Source organism: Leuciscus leuciscus, assembly GCF_965113295.1.
Source record: "Leuciscus leuciscus genome assembly, chromosome: 14".
NCBI classification, from domain to species: Eukaryota; Metazoa; Chordata; class Actinopteri; order Cypriniformes; family Leuciscidae; genus Leuciscus; species Leuciscus leuciscus.
In genome coordinates, this window is record NC_138738.1 from 28,720,004 (window position 1) to 28,735,968 (window position 15,965).

Consider the following 15,965-nt stretch of genomic DNA (forward strand, 5'->3'; position numbering starts at 1 on the left):
TAGCTAATGAAACACAGTCATATAAAAAGATGCACAACAATAAATGAATGCAAATCCTTGTTAGTGTGAGTGATAGGGATGTGTTAAACTGAGCTCATTATCGGCTGGTTTAAATATTTTCTTGACACAGCTTATTCTAAAAAGCTACAAGTCATTGACTCGGTTGTCAATCCACGTAAAAAAGAAACTGTTTTGTTCTGTTTTCTATAAGCTCGAAGATCTAAAAGTTTGAAAGTAAAGAAATTCAGACTTGTAGAATTGTAACTTGCAGCGTTTAAATCAAATAATTTTATGAGGCCGATAATTAGACCTATCATATATTCTTTTTTTTTCTTTTTTTTTACGGAACAGTTGTAATTTACAACAATTATATATCTTCATTTTTGGAATTAGAGTGAAAACAATAATATATTAATAATATTAATAGGCCCTATACTCAGTCATATATATAAATATTAAAAATAAAACCAACAAAAAAACCAAACACTTACAAAAAAGTTTGGGAACCTCTGTTTTAATTGAAGCTGAGGAGAGGAGTGGTTAAAAGAACAAGTGCTGAGTTGTAGACTGAGAGAGAAAAAAGCTTGTCGATCGCCCCCTGGAGGGGAAAAGAAGAATGACGAGACTGAGCTGTCCTTTGCTAAAATGAAAGAAAATAAATAAAACAATTGAATTTGAAATGATAAAGGGAAAACTGTCTGAGCCGAGCACTGAAGTGTATTAGCTGGGCAGTGAAGATAAAGCAAAATCTTATATCACCTGGTATTCCCAGGCAGTCTCCCATACAAGTACAAACCAGGCCCGACCCTGCTTCAAGTGGTAAGCTACTCACTGCAGAGTCAAAAGACATCCAGCTCCTCCTATCTGGACGTCTCGTGGGGTGGAGGGATAGGGTGTGGTTGGATATTCTAGCTCCACCCATTAGGCCCAGATTGCATTCGCTCCTCCTCACTGGATGTCTAGTAGGGAGGAGCTAGAGGATTATGTGGATTAATTAATATAATTTCACATTCCATTTATTTAGCTTTTCATCGACTCCACACGCAGTTCCCTCATGAACCCCCATTTGGGAACCCTGAACTAGAACAATCAAATAAACGAATCAATTAGATTCCTATAACAGCCTGTCAATGAATTCACCATATTTCTACAGATTAAACAGTTGCAAAAAGTTGTAAAATTGGATAACTTTACACAGAAAAGCATAGTGAGTCATTTTTTAACACTAAAATCATATTAACAAGCACATTATGTCATGTGGCTATACTTTTGAAACCGATTAGGCCTACTTAGTAGCCTATAAGGCTTACGGATTGGCCCCATTTACTTCCATCTACTCACTGTCACGCAGCAAATGCCCGTTCACGAGCAAGGACCACGCCACAACCATGAATGTTGGAGAATTATTTATTGAAGAAAGATAGGGATGAAGAGGAAGGGGGAAAGGGATGGTAGTCTGGTGTTGGCGGCCCATCTCAGTTAAATGTGATTAGGACGCCCTGATACAACCTGGAAGGGGAGAGAACAGGGGTTGGTAAAGATGGTTGAATGGATGAGAGAGGGAAGGGAAGGTTTGAGAGAACTAGACAAACAGAACTGTAAGGGACGGCCCGATATAAGACGGTTTCAAGAAGTCAGGTCAGGTGATTGGTTGAGGCGTGGTCCCGCTCCCGAACCTCAAGTTAACTCCATTGAATTAAAGTTTGTCCATATAATTATAGTTGTTCACTCAGGAATCCATACATAACACCATTTTATTTCATTCATACAGCAGACTGCCGTTCAGTTTTTTTAATTTCATTCTATTTTTCGATAAACATGAAAGCGTGCAAGGATTAAAGTTTCATTTTTCATCAGAACTCTTAACAGTTCCACCTGAGGCCGTTCATTCGGGAGGCGCACAGTAGAAAGCTGTTTATACCTTGCTGAATTGGCGGGGCTAATATCTGATTGGATGGAGGGGGAGGTTCAATGAAAATTTACAGAACTTATTTTTCTCTTCATGCATTGATTTGCTTATTAGTAATAGTGTTTAATCTGTAAAAATATGGTTTAATGACAGAGCTGTTAATTGGATTCTGATTGAACTGTTTATTCCATTGGTCTAGTTCAGGGTTTCTCAAATAGGGGGTTCATGAACTGCAGGAAGTTAGTGAGTCAATGAATAATAATTAAACAATGTAAAATTATAATAAATGTGGCTGCAGAATTAATCATAATAAAATTAAAGTTCAGACAGTCCTTAGCTGCGATTTAATAGTCTGAGAAACACTGAGTGTTTCAGGGTGAAGAGAAACACTGTTACGCGCTCAGCTTACAGTGTTCACAGTAAATGCTGCTTCTCACCAACTCCATCTCTGTATGTGCAGTGAATTTAACATGCATTTTGGTAATGCAATATGCACTAGGTTTCCTTTATTTAAACATTTGCATTTCACACAATTTCCAACATTTCTGTGGATATAAGTTTGCAGCTTTCACCAGTATATGACAAAAGATAATAGGTGGGTAAATGTGTATCTGGAATTGGAGACACCAAATTGTGTGAATGACAGTGTGGATGTGTGTGTGTGAGCCCTGTGGTGGACGGCTATCCGTCCAGGTGTCCCACGTCTGTGGCCAGAGTCACAGAGGATAAATCGGTTTGGAGAATGGATGGATGGATGTATATCGGGTTCAAAGAGAAGTGGGTAGGCATTCTGGGCAAGCGATTTAATGCCAGAATAAAAATAAATAATAATGACATCAACGTCTCATACCCTTAAGAGGTGCGAAAGGTCTGCAGAGGGAGAACAAAAGGAACATGAATAGGGCAGCATTGCAGCGCCAGACATTAGATGATAAGAGTGAATGGAAGGTAACGAGTTCGATGTTTTTTAGTTTTAGTTTTTTTATAAGGCTTTTAGGTTCTTCTCTAAAGAAATCACATGACATGATCAGAAAATGTATCATACAATAGTTTGAGTTAACGCCCATATATATGAAATGGATCAATGTGAATACACACACAAATACACATATGTAGATGAAGGTAGTCTCTTCTGCTCACCCAGGCTGAATTTATTGGATTAAAAATACAGTAAAACAGTAATATTGTGAAATATTATTTTTAAATAACTTTTCTATTCTAATATATTTTTAAAAGGTAATTTATTCCTGTGATGCAAAGCTGAATCTTCAGCAGCCATATGACTCCAGTCTTCAGGTTCACATGAGCCTTCAGAAATCATTTTGATATGCTGATTTTTAGCGTTATAATACATTATTTTATTTTAGGATTATTTGACTATTAGAATGTTAATAAGAACATATTATTAAGGTAATATGATGCCATAAAGAATCGCATGCGCAGGTATAAGATTTGTAAAGGTGTAAATCGCCTTTCAAGTGTAAGAAAAAAATATTTGCAGCATTATACTGTTATTCGTAAGTGTAATTCATGTATTGTGAAACTGCAACTTCATGCTAACGCAAAATAAATACGATCTGTATTTTTCTGACTTCCATTTTTTTGCGCTAACACTTTTGGCACGTTTTTTCCCCGCACAAATACGGCCAAAAGCATTGCAGGCCGGTGAACAGCAATTTGCAAGCGAAAACAACAGAGTCAGGAACTGCAAAATAGATTGATCACGTAAAACAAACCTTTGTGTAAAAAACTGTTGCAAATGTCAAAATGACTTCTTGTGTGCATGGGGCAAAAAAGTTCCCAAAATAACCCGTTCTTACTCTTGAAAGGTGATTTACACCTTTACAAATCTTTTCTTGTGCATGCAAATTTAATTTGCGCTTGCAATCTTATGTACAATTTCACAAATCTTACCTGCGCATGCGATTCTTTATGGCATCATATTACCTTCATAAGAACAGCATTCACCAAAAGATCTTCCTTTTAAATGGTAGTGTATCATGGTTTCCACAAAAATATTAAGCAGCACAACTGTTTTCAATAGTGAAAGTAAGAAGAAATCAGTAGAATGATTTCTGATTGATCATGTGACACTGAAGTATTGGCTACTGAACATTCAGTTTTGACATCACAGGAAAAAATTTAATTTTAAAATATATTTAAATAATTATAATAAATATTAATCATATTTCAAATGTTCTCTGTATTTTATATAAAATAAATACAGCTTTGTGACCATAAGACTTCTTTTAAAAACATTTTAAAAATCCAAACTAGCCCCATGAAGCTGTAGTTTCGTGATTCTAAATTCACTTTAAACCACAACTCACCACAAATTTTCTCAAATCCCTACACATAGCTGCCAATGTTTCATAAAATAAGCACACAGCAACACAAATTTATTTATAACAAACAAAAATCTTTCTGCCAAGCAATGTAGTTCTTCAGTGGATTGCTAATTAACACACCGAGATGATCATTACCTGTTGGTTTCTTATAACCGGTATAACTGGTATTGCTCGCAGTACTGTTCTTGCATACAGCAGCTCTCATAAACTGTACTCTCCTCCCCGTTTGAGATATGCCTGGGATATCATTTTCAACATAATGAATCTCACATATAGGCAAACTCCTTGTTCTTAATTGTAAGTGCTTGTGAATCATGGGAACTAATAAACTGGGTAATAAGTAAATGTTTTTTTCAGACGCATGGAATTTTATTTATTATTCATCAGAAAAGATCTATGAAAGAAGCTCAGCCTCTTGATTTTAAGAAAATATCCTACTTTCACATTGCAAAATACAGTGGATAAGATCAGGGATGTCAAACTCTGTTCCTGAGGACCTCCTTCCTGCAGACTTTACCTCCAACAGTGAACCAATTAATCAAGGTCTTTGGCAGCTGCTGTTAGATTAGGGTTGGTCTGCAGGACTGTATCCTTCCAAAAGCTGAGTTTGACACCTCTGTATGATGATAGTATCTTGCATGAGTCAGAAGTGCATTCACATAGTGTATGAATTATGGCCTCTACAGAGTACAAAAAACATTGCTCCTTAGGTGTTATGTTTTTAACTGTAGCCAAACATATTTCTTTGGAATAAGCTTCTAAAACATTAAAGGTCAAAACAGTGAAGTAGTCTAATAATATAAAGCATACCTTCTATCCCAAAAGAACAAGTTAAAGAAATACACAACGTAAGGCTGTGTGTTAGTGGGGTTATACCACAGGTAAAAACACAGATTAGCTGCCTAAAACCCACATAATCATGGTAAAATCAATGTGTTTTTAATTGTCTTCTTGCTCTCACAAAATTGCAGAAACCATTAAATAAGAGAGGTCAATGTTCAAAAACACTTTTATTACTAATGAGAATCAGAATAAACAGTTCCTCCACCAAGTGATATTGTTTGTTTACAGTTGCTGAGCAACTTGGTGCATTTATGTGTGGTTACAGTAATGCTTTTAAGTATTTTACCACAGCTCTGAACATGACTTAAAACTTAATTTAGAGTAGGCTCTAATCTTATCCATCTAAATTATTCAAAGACTACCATGTTCTAAGAACAGTTCTAGAACCACTAGTCCAAAGTTTAAAAGTAACAAATTTCTTTGTTTATATGATTTACTTACAACAAAATAAATGTTTTCCAAATTGTATTTGGTGGCACATGCATTTGTGTGGAATTGTTGTAATATTTTGGGGGGTGGTAGGGGGAGACAGAACATATATCCTATGAACTACACAAAAAACAAACAAACAAAAAAACATTTATTTTACAATAAACATCAGCAAAGTTACTCCATGAATTACTCCAAAGCAGTGGTGATTTTGCTGTTGTAACGTAAAAGGAGTACACGCTCAAAATGTTCATCTGAGAGATGATTTCCTTTTGGGGTCACAGCGTTGGCCCCATTGCTGAAGAGCTGTTGTACTGGGGAGCTTGAGGGCAAAGTTGTGTTGAACTTGATGAATACTTTTTTCACACCTGGAAATTCATTTAGGCATTTCAGATCTTTGTTTGTGCCCTGGAGATACAGCCATACCTCTTCTGCTGCTTCCCTCTTACCACTTTTGTTGCCAGAACTTCCAGGTCCATACGAGAAGAATTCATCTTCATGAACAGAGCCTCCATTGGTCTCGGTTTCTTCAGTCCCTTGGTCTACCTGTACTACCTCAGTGATCAACTGTGCCCGAAGAGCTTCCCTCTCATCTTCTGGTAACCACCACAATCTAAATTGTGGCATGGTGGCTGTAGCCAATCTGGCATCAGAACTGTCAAATACCTGCTTGAAGCCAGAGTCAATTGCCTTAACGGTGTCCTCAATGACTTTGGAGAAAAGGCGGGTGTTTGCTGCCTTCTCCTCGAGCTTCCTTTTAAGGGTCAACAACGTTGGTATCACAATGCCAAGGAAACACTTTTCTTCTCCCTGCAAAAGGTCAAGCGCAAAAGCCACTGGTTTGAAGACATCTGTATATTCTGTGAGATACGCAGTTTCATCAGGTGTAAAACCTGAGACACCCAAGGCTTCAGTCAATTCGTTGAGCTGTGAATCAGTAAGTGACATCAGTTTGTTAACGGCATAGTATTCTGAGCTCCACTTATTCAGGCAAGGTACTGTGATTGTCATTTTTGCAATAGATTCCATTGCCTCAGTGGCTTCCGTAGAGGAATGGGTCTTGTGCCATATCGCTGCACATTTTTCAGTTGCGCTACTGTGTAGTTTGCCTGACGGTCCCTTTGAGACAGCATCTGCTAGATCCTTTGATGCAATCAAGTTCAATGTTTGGGCAGCACACCTTTGGTGGGGAGGTAAGAAATAACTCAGAAAGAAGTCTCCACCCATTTCTCCATCACAAAGAATACTGCCCAAATCCTCAAAACGACTGTCCTCCACTTCTTGGTCGTCCTCAGATGAGAACTCTTTAAAAGCTTTCACGAAATTGTTACCATTGTCAGTGACAGTGGCCTGAACTTTGCTCTCAATGTTATAGGAAGAGTGAATTTCTTGAATTTTAGCTATAATGGTTTCACAAGTGTAGCTGATTGGGATTCTTGTGCAGGCAAGAGCAGCAGACTTCCTTTCGAGATTGTCCTCAAGCCAGTGACAAGTCATTCCGAAATAACTTCTGTCCTGCACCGACCATATGTCAGCAGTTGTACACAATGTCTGTACTTTGTCGAGTTTTGCTTTTATCTCCCCTTTCATTTTATCAAATGCTACATCAAGCCTGGTGACAAAAGCGTTTCGGCTCATGACTTTTTTGCCTCTGCTTAATGCTTCAATCAACTTTCTGAAGCCAGGCTGCTCTAGAATTGAAATGGGTTGCACATCCTCCACGATAAAATTAAAAACAAGCGCATTTAGCCTGGATTGTGTTTGATAATAAATGGTGGGATCGGCCTTAGCTTCTTTTGCTTCGGATGATTCTTCCGTTTGATTTTCCAAAATGCTTGGTCCATAATTGCTTGGTCCATCACTGCTTTGTGCATCCCTTAATCTCTTCCTACACGGCACAGAATGCTTTCTCTGGAGGACAAAGAAAAATTAAAACAAGACATTTATTTTCATTGCTTAAACTTGGTGAAACCAAGACACATGAAACACTTTAAAACATTAACTGATAGGTATATCTTGCCCTAGAAGATGAAAGATTCATTATTTTTCATTTAAAAAGGACTTTTGGAACTTATTTCTTCTAGGCTTGAAAACAATAATGAATGAATGTCCTATGAAGGATACGAGTCCTTCTCAAACTTTTTTATCCATACAATAAAAGTCAATGGGCCTCAATTCTGTTTTGGACCCCAGTGCCTTTAATTGTATAGTCAAAACTAGAGATGTCCCGAGCCATCTAAGGATCAGTATCAGAGCTGATTAAGTTTAAAAAAAAAATTTGTTATGTTCAGTAGAGACTATCCTAAGCCCAAACCTTTATTTTACGTCAGCTGTCATGCAGAAAGTGGCTATATGTACCTTCAAGTGGGTTGGCCAACCGCCATTAAAAGGAAAAGAAGCTCAAATATGCGTGACACGCAAGAACCAATGAGGTCTGTTCTAGCTAGGGCTGTGCAATTAATTGAAATCATATTAAAATCGTGATGTGAGCATCTCTAAACCGCAGAAAGCACAATTTTCCACCAGCCCCCAAGGGCCGTTCACATGACGCGTCTTTTGCGCGCTCAAGTTTGTTATTTTAAATGTAGACGCGCAACATGTACGCTCAAATAGAAAGCAACGGCGCGACGCTCATGCAGTGCGCTCTTTTTTCAGGCGCGTGCGTCTACACCGCAGCGAGATGAAAAAAATCTCAACTTTTCAGAATGCTGCAAGCGCACCGCAGGTCATGTGACAAGAACCAACCGATCAGCTTTGTCCTTTCCATAACAACATCAAAAGCTCAGCCAAGATGGACGAAAAGCTGATCATAGATGTAAAGGGCGGGTTTTTTATTGCACGTCTCCATAAATATATGTAGTAGTAGAGCTAATGCAAGGGCTGGAAATCCATTTATCCTTTGCTGAAACTTCTTCGTCTTCATGGAGAACACGGCTTATAATTGCTTAGCAACGGAAGACACCACTGGAGAGCAAGCGCTTTTGAAAAGAGGAGAAAGCGGCTCAGCCGGCATTTTTCCAAGTAGGTATAACTGCAGACTGGAGATCTCCAAAAATGGTGTGTGAACTTCAAAAGTGGAAAGAACCTCCAAAATGGGGCGGGGTCTCCATGCGCAGAGACTTTCACCATTGGCTCTGGGTTCAGCCAATTGTCACAGAGCCCATGGCCAATGGCATTCGGACTGAAGTTTACTTCCCGCGAGCCGTCTCAGCGCAGCACGTGGGAAAGTTTATACTCTATCACTGTGTTCTAAGCAACGGGGGTGTCCCGGGGCTCGAGATTCGCAGGGAAGGAGGGGGTTGTGACGCTGAGTGCAACTAAAAAGGTCCCATTGTCCGGTGAGGTCCGTTTGGGGAGTTACGGATCTGCCTGGCTCGCCGATCTCATATCGCATAAGCTTATTAACTGCCATGCAGTCTATTTCACTCGTTAAGGTTATGGTCAGGTGTAGGGTACGTTTAGGGGTTAGAATTTGTTGTAGCATAGCATTGTGTAGGAAATCAGCACTGTAGAATCGCTGTGGGGCGGAGTTTGCGCTAAACTGGATTGGTGGAAAAAATCGTGCATGCGTGTCATGTGCCTATCTGCCAATGAGAGGAAGCCACACCCTATTTTGGAGCTCCCACCCCATTTTGGAGTTCTCACCCCTATTTGGAGATCTCCAGGCTGCAGTTATACCCTTCCACACGTTTTTAGACATGACATGTGAACGGTCGTGTGCAATCTGAATTCAGCACGCCTTAATATAGCGCAAGAACAGAATACAGTGGGATTACCGAACGACATGGAAGAAACAGGTAAGGAGAATTTCAGGGCAGGATAAGGACAAGAAAAAATATTTGGATACAGGAGAGATGATGTATCAGAGCCAGGTAAGCCGGGCAACATGTGCAGCACAAGTCTGTCATATAGGCTACATAAGATTATAATGATAAACTACTGCAAAAGAATGTTGTGAATTCTTTGTTCGCCCATGTTTTGTGCCGTTACGGGAAAAGCGCATCCACAACAGAGTTACGCCTTCATGACTAGCACATTCACTTGTACATTCGCAAAATTTTGTGCAATAGTAAGTTGTAGGCTAATTAATATGTACATTTTTTGTATGTCTGATTAATCACATATAGGATGCGTTTGGTTAAGTAAATGAATGCTGTAAAAGAGCGCTTCTGTTTACCGGGTGCTTTTATGATCATCTTTAGCTTTAGCGCGCGCAGCTCAAACAGCAATGCACAATGTTAATAACTATAATTGGGAATGTCATATTACATAACATAATAAATAATAGCTGCCTTGTTTCAGCGCATGGTTACGGAAAGAGTGCACCCACAATAAGAGTAACACATTCTGACTACGTAACTTAGTTCAATTTCACTTGTGCATTTTCATTTTGTGCAGATTTAAGTTGTAATATTATGTTTATGTTGTCTACATATCTGATTAATCTTACATAGGATGCGTTTTAAGTTAATTAACGCTGTGGTAAAGCACTCCAGTTTACCAGTGTGATCAGTGATCATCTTTAGCTTCAGCGCATGCAGCTCAACTTGCAATGCACATCAATAACTATGATTGGGACTGTCATATAGCCTAAATAACATTATAAAGAGAACACTATTTTAACAAAACGTTGTGAATTCTTTGTGTCTAGTTGCCATGTTTCAGCATTGTTACGGGAAGAGCACAACAGGATCACACATTCTGACTAGCATGTAAAGTTCACTTGTGCATTTGCATCATTTTGTGCAGATAAGTTATAATATGTTTATGTTGTATAAATATATGATTAATCTCATATAAGACTGTTCATTTAGCTCTTCAGCTTTAGTGCACGCAGCTTAAACAGCACTGCTGTTTTTTGAATAAGTAATATTAATTTAAGATGTTTCTTTTACAAAAAAACCTTGATTCATTATTAATAACTAGCACTTTTTTCTCATTTTATTTTCATAAACAATATGGTTTAATTAATTAAAATAATTTCATTATTGTCTGTGCTTGAGGGCTGTTTACAAGACACCGCTTTCAACTAAAATCGTAAAACTTATGCGTTTAGGCCGTTCATTTACACGACAACAGCGTTTTGGGTGCCTGAAAACGCAAACTTTTGAAAACGGGTTTCAAAGTGCAAGTTTTTGAAAACAGTCTCCGTGTAAACAACAAAAACGTGAATCTCTGAAGACGATGACATGACATCATGCAGGTTCGTATTACGCGCTCAGTCTATAGTGTCTATGGCAGAATACAGCATTTTTAGTCTTTTCCGCGGATCTGTGTGAATGGGGATCGTTTTAACAATGGACACCATTGTTTTTTACCACGTCTGTACGCGGAAAACTTTAAGGAAAAATTTATATGCTTTAAGCATATCGTTGTCGTGTAAACGTACCCATAGACTATTCCATTATTTATCCATGGCACACCCATTTTCATTTTTTATACGTGTAGTCCAATGACCTGTTTGCATTATTATTATTTTTTATAATGAAATTTGCATTTGAGTCCCTGTCCCCGAGAAACTCTCTGCACGGCCCATACATTAGATTGATTTTAATAACTTAAATGTACTGGAAGTTGTACACCAAGCACTAGGAAATTACAAGTAGGCCTATAGGATCGGGACTGTATCGGCAGATACTTAATATTCAATGACTCAAGGACATCCCTACTCAAAACATTCTTCAAAATATCTTTTGTGTTTCACAGACAAAAGTAACTTATACAGGTTTGGAACAACATCAGGATGAGTAAATGATGACCATTTTTGGGGGTGAACTATCCTTTAATATGTTGGACAAAGTGGGACAGTAACTTTCAGGCAAGCTGATCTAGAAGTGTAACGGTATGAGATCTTCACGGTACAATATAACACGATTATACTCTTGATGTTTTTTTTTATTTTTAATGTTGCCCTATAGTAATGTTTGGCTTACAGAATACACCAACATAAGGTTGACCAACCAAAAAATTATTCATTTCAAAACTTGATGTGTATTCCATTTGCTTATGTATTTTATGAAAGGCGGTCTATAGTTTATTAGTTGGCGATTTATAGTATTGTCACTTACATTCATCTTTGCAAATTCCTTGGGGTGGTGGTCACGGAGATGGTGCATCATGTTTGAAGTGTTGCCCGACCGTGCCGACACTTTTTTCCGACACATTCTACAAACTGGATAACCATCAACAGTGATGGTGCCTCCTGGGTCTTTTAAATACCCAAAATGCTCCCAGACAGCGGACTTCAGCCGCTTGGGTGGGAGAAAAAGAGGCTCAGGCTCCGACATTTCGGTGTGCTGCCGTTTGCGCATCAGGCAAGGTGAGTGACACTTAAATGAAAGAGGAGAAAGTCGCAATTTAGACATTTATGATTCTCTCTTAATTAAACGTATAGTAAATAGAAAATTTTCTTATTTTGGTTTTATTCAAAATAAAAACCCTAACTTGTGTTCCAATAACCGTCTTTATTTAAAACCGTGTACCGTAAAACCGTCATACCATTACATTGCTAGTTTGAACAGATAAAGTGCTTTGATGAATAATAATAATCAATCATCATATTGTTAGGAATGAACATGTCACAAACCATGCCATATAGAAATTTAGCTGTGTCTAAAATCACCCCAATCCCATATATTGTGCATTATTTAGGGTGGAAATTATCCAGTGTGCTCATTCAATCCCATAAAGCTCTCCTACAGAATGCATGGTTAAAGGGATAGGCTAGTTCACCTAAAAAATTAAATTCTATCATTATTTACTCACCCTCAAGTTGTTCCAAAACCATACATTTCTTTCCTTTCCTGATCACAAAACCAGGTATTTTGAAGAATGTCGGTAACCAAACATGTATTGTGACATTATCCTCCATAGTATTTTTTTTCCCATCCTATGGATGTCAATGGGGCCCCATCAACTGTTTGGTTACCCATATTCTTCAAAATATCTTCTTTTGTGTTCAGCAGAAGAAAGAAATTCATATAGGTTTGGAACAACTTCAGGGTGAGTAAATGATGAACATTTCCATTTTGGGGGGAACTATCCCTTTAACTATACAAACATTTGAATACTGAATTTATTAATTAGGAGGGGGGGGGTGGGGGGTGGGGGGGGGGGGGGGGTACATTATACTAATGTATGAACAATTCTGCAAAGGAATGTTTCATTTACCCTTTTATAAAGCAACGCTTCTGAATTCACTCTCCAATTTTCATTCACCCTCCAATCCAATTTTCATTCACCCCTTTCTAGTGTAGTGGATTATACGACATTCACTAAAGGGATAGGGGACTATTTTGGACACAACATACAACAAAGTTGTATACAACACTAGCTAGCCCGCCTTAAAAACATTACTGACCAATCCCACCTTCGAAACTGCAGCCGTCCGCCATTTTCTCAGACTAGCTTTTTCTTTTCTTTTTTAAAATATAAGTCTACCGAGGATATGCATGTTTCTAAGTTTTAGACTATATTTTACAAACATACAGTAAGATGGAGTTGTTGGATATCTTATAATTGTAACGCAAGCGGCATTTTCCTTGTGTAAAGCACAATAAACAAACCGTGAGACGTACACGCGGTATTACCCCTCATTCACAAATGAACACGTATTACGTCAATAACATTTTATAAAGAGTAAACAATAAGCCTTACAAACGTTTTATCAACATTTCAGAGTCGACACTAACTAACAAGTTCGCAAATAGTACATGCGTTGTAACGTTAGAAACATTATAAACAGGAACAGCTCTGCTCACCGTCGCCAAACCGCCAATCGATTTCAAATGAAGCTTTCTTATTCCATGACTGGATATATTGTACGTTATTACTAGCGGGTAACTAGTCCTAATTTAGCACCTAACATCTAACTTAACACTTTTTAATAGAATAAATCTGTTGGCTACAAACTCAAAACCACTCCCACTTTTGTTGATTCTGTCCCCACGTTTCGCTTGAAACTTTGCCTGAAAAGCATTTAAAGTAAAACCAGTGCCTAACGTTACCTGTATTTATATGTCACATAATTATATTATCTCGTGCCTCCTTGTATTGACATATAGAAATGTAACAAAAGCTTTAATCTGTGCTCGATCGCGAATCTACCAAAAACAGTCTACTTTTGCATATTCGCTCCACAAACTCATGACGTTATACAGTATTAAAAAAAGCAATCTTTGGATGTTAAAATTGAGAAAACACGCAACTGTACCTCCAAATGCTTCTTTAGATTAGACGTAGAGTCCCTCGCAGTGGACAAGATGTTGATCTTTGGAAGGCAGAGGTTGCACTGAACGGTTATGTTTCTCCCTCTTGTATCCCTGAACGTGAAGTGGTGTCTGTGCATCCAGTGGTCAAAAGCTGTTCGAGCCCGCTCCATCTTCACACGAGGCTCCGGCGTGGTCAGCTCTTTTAAAACGAAAGAACAAAAACAGTAAATTATTTTTGCTGTTTACTATTTAATCGTGTAATTAAAAAAATTAAATATCCTATTCTATTTGCAGACTCTTGGTTTTTGTAATCTAATTACGTAATCCAAATATCGTGTAGTCCGTTACTACCAAACAACAACAGACAAATTTCTTCTCTCTTCCGTTGGCTGTTTCCGGCGGAGGACAAACTAAAATAGTTCATTACCACCACCTTCTGCTAGCATGGAGCAAAGACACTATACCTGGAGCTCAAAGCTCAGACGCTGAATATGTTCTGGCCCTTCTCATGCACAAGCACACACACCACAAACTTCATTGAGAAAAACATCTGTGTCTCATTTCGAAGGCTGTGCCCTCCGCATTTGTCAGCCACATATGTCATTGAAGATGTCTAATTTCAGAAAAATAACCATTATAAAATTGACTGTTATTCTCATGAGTTGTAAATTACACTAATTTCTTTCTTGCTTGCTTTGGAATATAATGGGTAGGCCTACTCTACTTTTATTCTTTTTTTTTTTTTCTCAAGAAAAAAAATGACAATAGTGCAAACACTCATCTCTTAGAAATCTAGAACATTTTCAACAATGTACATATTAAACAAGTAAAATCATTCTTGCACAATCATAGGACAAAAATGGAAAGAACGGGGAAAAAACAGCAAACAGATCATGGTAGCCTACATGAAAGATCTCATTATATTTCTTTAAAAAAGAAGTACATTTTCTATTATCAATTATTATTAGTGATTTGATTAAATATTTTACTTCACATAAGAAATCTTTAAAAGAAGGAATTTTCTTAAAGGGACATTGTGTAGGAATTTCTCCCATCTAGTGGTGAAATTGTATTTTGCATTCAAACGAATAATGCTCTCCAGCGCATCACTTTTTCAAATGCGCGTTGCATCTACGGTAGCCGTTATGTACCTAAAAGCTATGACAGGATGTCTTATAATAGCACTTCGAGTTTTTCTTCGGGTGAACATGTTTGTTATTTAAAACAAACTGAAACTTGAAACAACGAAAAAAAGAATGTTACAGTATGAACTACTGACTGTCAAAAACATTAACTATGGTAATTAGTAGTAATGCCTTCTTTACTCGTTATATTTTTTTAAGTATGTGCATTGTTAGATATCATCATCATCAGAGCCTTCTCTAACGTTACTTTACTCAATAGCTGCTATTCATCAAAGAGCCTGTTTAACTTTTAACTATAAATGTTCGACTGTCTATATAATAAAGTACACAACCAAGCAATGAAAAAAAAGCTTGTAATTAAGACTGTAACATTGACTTACCTATCGAGAAGAAAGCAGGCAACTTCAGGGTCTCTTTTGAAAGCTTTCTCCTGCATTAGCTATCCTGACAGTAACCCTTGTTTTTGTAATCTCCGGTCACGTTTACGATCTATTTTGGACTTTTTCGACGACGAGGACTCCTTATCCTGTGACTCATATGTATGTATGAATGAACGGTGTATAAATAACCGTGCAGTGCAGCCTTTTAAACTTGCCGCGGCAGTGACAAGCGCCTCTCACTGCTCTGCTCCTCCGCTTCTGCTGGCTTCAGTCACGTGACGCTGGCTCTGAACGAAACGCGTTGTGGAAACGCGTTGGCCTAGTACTTTTTGTCCCTCTCTGCTATTATAGTTTTTCAAGATGGCGGAACTACATGGAAGCCTCCGTGGACTTACCCGTCCCATGTATATAAAGATAATAAATTCTTCGTTTACGAGGATTAGTCTGAACATTGGCATAGGTATTTGTACACCATTGAGGGCATATTTATGAATAAAAATATAGATTTTAGATAATAAAATACCTAAAAAGCTACACATTGTCCCTTTAAGAAACCTTTGTTTGTGAAAGTAAAACTTTGCCACAAGGATAAGGAAGTTAACAGTAGATTCTAAAGATTTGTTTGGGTTTTCAAAAAGACAAATGATACGTAGATTACCGTTCATATTAACTTTAGAAAAACAATAAGAGCTCAAATCATT

General features: G+C 37.9%; 1 protein-coding gene and 1 long non-coding RNA gene across 3 annotated transcripts; both read right to left on the bottom strand.

Annotated features, from left to right (window-relative positions):
• Nucleotides 1–5,252: 5,252 nt before the first annotated feature.
• On the bottom strand, nt 5,253–14,118 carry zbedx (zinc finger BED-type containing X). Of its 2 annotated transcripts, XM_082136825.1 has the most exons (3): nt 13,742–14,118; nt 11,598–11,858; nt 5,253–7,440 (listed from the first exon to the last, which is right to left on the bottom strand). In XM_082136825.1, the coding sequence occupies exons 1-3, from the start codon at nt 13,907–13,909 to the stop codon at nt 5,719–5,721; spliced, it is 2,151 nt and encodes a 716-aa protein (XP_081992951.1). In that variant the 5' UTR covers nt 13,910–14,118; the 3' UTR covers nt 5,253–5,718. The 2 variants fall into 2 exon arrangements, with proteins under 2 accessions (XP_081992951.1, XP_081992952.1); XM_082136826.1 differs by lacking the exon at nt 11,598–11,858.
• On the bottom strand, nt 7,807–11,591 carry LOC309474535. Its single transcript, XR_014197372.1, has 2 exons — nt 8,936–11,591; nt 7,807–8,894 (listed from the first exon to the last, which is right to left on the bottom strand). It is a non-coding gene; the product is annotated as an uncharacterized lncRNA (long non-coding RNA).
• Nucleotides 14,119–15,965: the final 1,847 nt, after the last annotated feature.

Excerpts from the sequence above, each read along its gene's own strand:
- zbedx (XM_082136825.1), bottom strand. The coding sequence starts at position 13,909 with ATGGAGCGGGCTCGAACAGCTTTTGACCACTGGATGCACAGACACCAC. Across the intron at positions 11,859-13,741 it reads ATCTAAAGAAGCATTTGGAG|TGTCACTCACCTTGCCTGAT; the intron begins GTACAGTTGCGT and ends CTTTCATTTAAG. Across the intron at positions 7,441-11,597 it reads AGGAATTTGCAAAGATGAAT|AGAAAGCATTCTGTGCCGTG; the intron begins GTAAGTGACAAT and ends TTTGTCCTCCAG.